The 3,480-nt window shown below is 56.2% G+C and overlaps 1 protein-coding gene across 2 annotated transcripts in view; it reads right to left on the bottom strand.

Annotated features, from left to right (window-relative positions):
- The window catches only part of SCARF1 (scavenger receptor class F member 1), a 13,429-nt gene that overhangs the window by 6,593 nt on the left and 3,356 nt on the right, over positions 1-3,480 (bottom strand). For both annotated transcript variants that reach the window (XM_017866327.1, XM_017866376.1), the window contains exons 5-7: positions 1,260-1,595; positions 717-845; positions 446-549 (exon numbers count right to left, since the gene is read on the bottom strand). In XM_017866327.1, the coding sequence (XP_017721816.1) occupies positions 446-549; positions 717-845; positions 1,260-1,595 (569 nt within the window). The remainder of the gene's footprint in view (positions 1-445; positions 550-716; positions 846-1,259; positions 1,596-3,480) is intronic.

Below are 3,480 nucleotides of genomic sequence, written 5' to 3' on the forward strand. Positions count from 1 at the left end.
AAAAAAAAAAAAAAAAAAAAGAATGTCTCTGGACCGGGCGCGGTGGCTCATGCTTGTGGTCCCAGCACTTTGGGTGACAGAGGCAGGCAGACCACCTGAGGTCAGGAGTTCGAGACCAGCCTGGCCAACATGGTGAAACCCTGTCTCTACTAAAAATACAAAAATTAACCCGGCGTGGTGGTGGGCACCTGTAATCCCAGCTACTCAAGAGGCTGAGGTGGGAGAATGGCTTGAACCCGGGAGGCAGAGGTTGCAGTGAGCTGAGATCGTGCCAGTGCACTCCAGCCTGGGAGATAGAGTGAGTCTCCATCTCAAGAAAAAAAAAAAAAAAAAAGAATGTCTCTGAAGTGGGCCCAGACTCCCTGGTGAGGAACTGGCCCTGGAGCCCGTGTGAAGGGCCCGCCTTTCCCTGGCTACTGCACCCTGCAGACTTCTTCCACCTTACCCGGCTGGCAGGACCCAGAGACAGGGTGGCAGGGTCCCTCTGGGCATTCACAGGGAACTGAGCAGTTGTGTCCATGGAAGCCAGCTGGGCAGGAGGCATTGCAGCTGCGGAGTGACATGGAGAGGCAGGCTGAGGGCTGGGTGAAGGGAGGGGCAGGCAGGAGACAGGCAGAGAGATTTCCGGGCACTGTCCAGGCAAGTTGAGGAAACGCTGCACAGAGGCCTGACCTAGGCCCCTGGTACTCTCCTGCCCCCAGGACCCCCGTCCTCACCTGGGCCCCCAGTAGCCGGCACTGCAGACACATTCCCCTGTCACAGCGTCACAAGCCCCCTGAACACAGGTGGGGCAGGTAGAGCCACAGTCTTCCCCAAAGGTGCCAGTGGGGCAGGGGTCTTCACACCTGGGGTGAGGCAAGACTCGGGGAAGGGGAGAGCAAGGCAGGCCTGGCCCCCACCGTGGGGCCCCACCCGTCCGCTCCGGGCTCCTGGACTCAAGGACTCAACTGGCCACTCCTTAGCAGTGAAGCTCAGGTGTAAATAGGGCCTTGAACTTGGGGCCAAATCCAGCAGGTGACAGACTACAAGTCCCCGGGGGGGGCGGGGGCCGGAGGGCAGGAAGCCTCAGAGGGGAGGGAGCTGGGATCCTGCCCAGGTCCCCCCAGAACTCATTGCTCTCCCCAACTCTTCAACAGGAGGGAGGCCCCTGGGACTGCATGAACCTGTGTGTCAGAGAGGGGTGGTGCTCTCAGAGAGAGCCACTGAGGTGAGGGTCCTTGGGGGGGTGCACCCCACCCTGAACAGAATGGTGCGCTCACCTGGGCCCCAGCCAGCCAGGGTCACAGCGCTGACAGTGGCCAGTATCCGGCTGACAGGCCTCCCCATGTCGGCAGTGAGAGCACTGCTGTCCGCAGCTCTCGCCAAAGGTGCCAGGCAGGCAGGGCTGTTGGCACTGGGTTCCGTTCCAGCCCGGCTCGCAGGACTCACAGCTGCCTGTGTCTGGAGAGCACGGCTCATTGTGCTTGCAGTGGCCACAGCTGGGAAGAGAAGGGCTTTGTGAGAGCAGTGGGGGTGGATGGATGGAGCATCCACCCCTTCCAACCCCTGTACTCCACGCAGGCCTTCGGGGGCCCTGGAGAGTGTTCGGGTCCCACCTGGGTCACTCAGGCAGGTTTGCGCCTCAGTTTCCCCACGTTGTACAATGAAGACAAATGAGGGCTCTTACAGGATCCCATCCCTTTCCTTCGAAGCGTCTACTCTGTGACCATCTTTCCCTGGGTCCCAGGGTCATCAGGAGGCAGCAGCCCAGCCAGGGCAGCCGAGTCACCCCCAAGCTCTGAGTCCCATCTGCCAGGTCTGCCAGGCCTTCCTCCTGTCCTTTCCCTTTTCTTCCTTTCACACCAAGCAACCCCGGGGTCTGGCATGAATGGAACTCAGTAGTGTCTTCTACTCCATCACATGAAATTAAAAAATGTAAAGTGTTTTCACCCAGGGGTCCCCAAACCCTGAGCCATGGACTGGTACTAGTCCATGGCCTGTTAGGAACCAGGCGGCAGCGTAGAGATGAGCAGCGGGGGAGCCTGACCACCTTAACTCTGCTGCCAGCCAGATCAGTGGCAGCCTTAGATTCTCATAGGAGCGCCAATCCTATTGTGAACTGATCACAGCAGGGTCCTGGTTCCACGCTCTTTATGAGGATCTAATGCCTGATAATCTGTCACTGTCTCCCATCACCCCCAGATGGGACCATCTAGCTGTGGGAGAATAAGCTCAGGGCTCCCACTGATTCTATATTATGGTGAGTCATATAATTATTTCATTATAGATTACAATATAATAATAGAAAAATTGCCACGAAACCAGTCCCTGGTGCCAAAAGGTTGGAGACCACTGTTGTCACCAATATAATTTCACATTTGCCATATCTTAATTTCCCATTGATGCCTAACAGTTACTTGAAGTTTCTCCCTCAGATGCTCAACTATCTGGGATCATATACTTGGGTCAGATCCATTAGTAGGGGAGAAGAAGGGGAGTTTATAAAAGCCATTTAGCTGATCTGGACCAGCATTTTTATTTTTATTTTATTATTATTTTCTTTGAGATGGAGTCTCGCTGTGTCGCCCAGGCTAGAGTGTGATGGTGTGATCTCGGCTCACTGCAACCTCCTCCTCCCGGGTTCAAGTGATTCTCCTGCCTCAGCCTCCCAAGTAGCTGGGATTACAGGCGCCCACCACCATGCCGGCTAATTTTTTGTATTTTTAGTAGAGTTGGAGTTTCACCAGATTGGTCAGGCTGGTCTCAAACTCCTGACACCGGGTGATCCGCCCACCTCAGCCTCCCAAAGTGCTGGGATTACAGGCGTGAGCCACTGCGCCCATCCAGGGATGAAATTTCTTATGGTGAGTGCAGCTGGTCAAAGTTTGAAAGCCACTGAGTCCTAAAGGGACCTTGCCCAGGACCTTTGGTCACTCGATCCACCCATCTATACATATGGCTTGCTAGCAGTGCTAGTATTTTTTGCACAGCAGTAAACGATGAAATCAGCAGGCGGGGCTGGACCTGGGCAACAAAAGGTTTTTAAAGTTTCTTGTTTCGTTTTGTTTGGAACGGAGTCTCACGCTCTGTGGAGTGCAGTGGTGCGACCTCGGCTCACTGCAACCTCGGCCTCCCTGGCTCAAGCGATTCTCCTGCCTCAGCCTACCGAGTACCTGGGACTACAGGCGTGGCCAGGCTAATTTTTGTGTTTTTAGGAGAGACGAGGTTTCACCATGTTGGCCAGGATGGTCTCAAACTCCTGACCTCAGATGATGCGCCCGCCTCAGCCCCTCAGAAGTGCTGGGATTACAGGTGTGAGCCACCGCGCCTAGACGTCTTTTCCCCTTTCTCGTCCCTCTGCTTCGTATGTTTTTTGAGGGGAGCACCGCAAAGCCCTGACCCCTCCTCCCGGCGCCCGGCCCCGGCCACCTGTCTCCGCCCTGCCCTCTCACCTGACTCCGCCCCGCCCCCTGTGTGCACCCCGCCCCGCCCCCTCACCTG

Source organism: Rhinopithecus bieti, unplaced genomic scaffold, assembly GCF_001698545.2.
Source record: "Rhinopithecus bieti isolate Rb0 unplaced genomic scaffold, ASM169854v2 scaffold_22, whole genome shotgun sequence".
Taxonomy (NCBI): domain Eukaryota; kingdom Metazoa; phylum Chordata; class Mammalia; order Primates; family Cercopithecidae; genus Rhinopithecus; species Rhinopithecus bieti.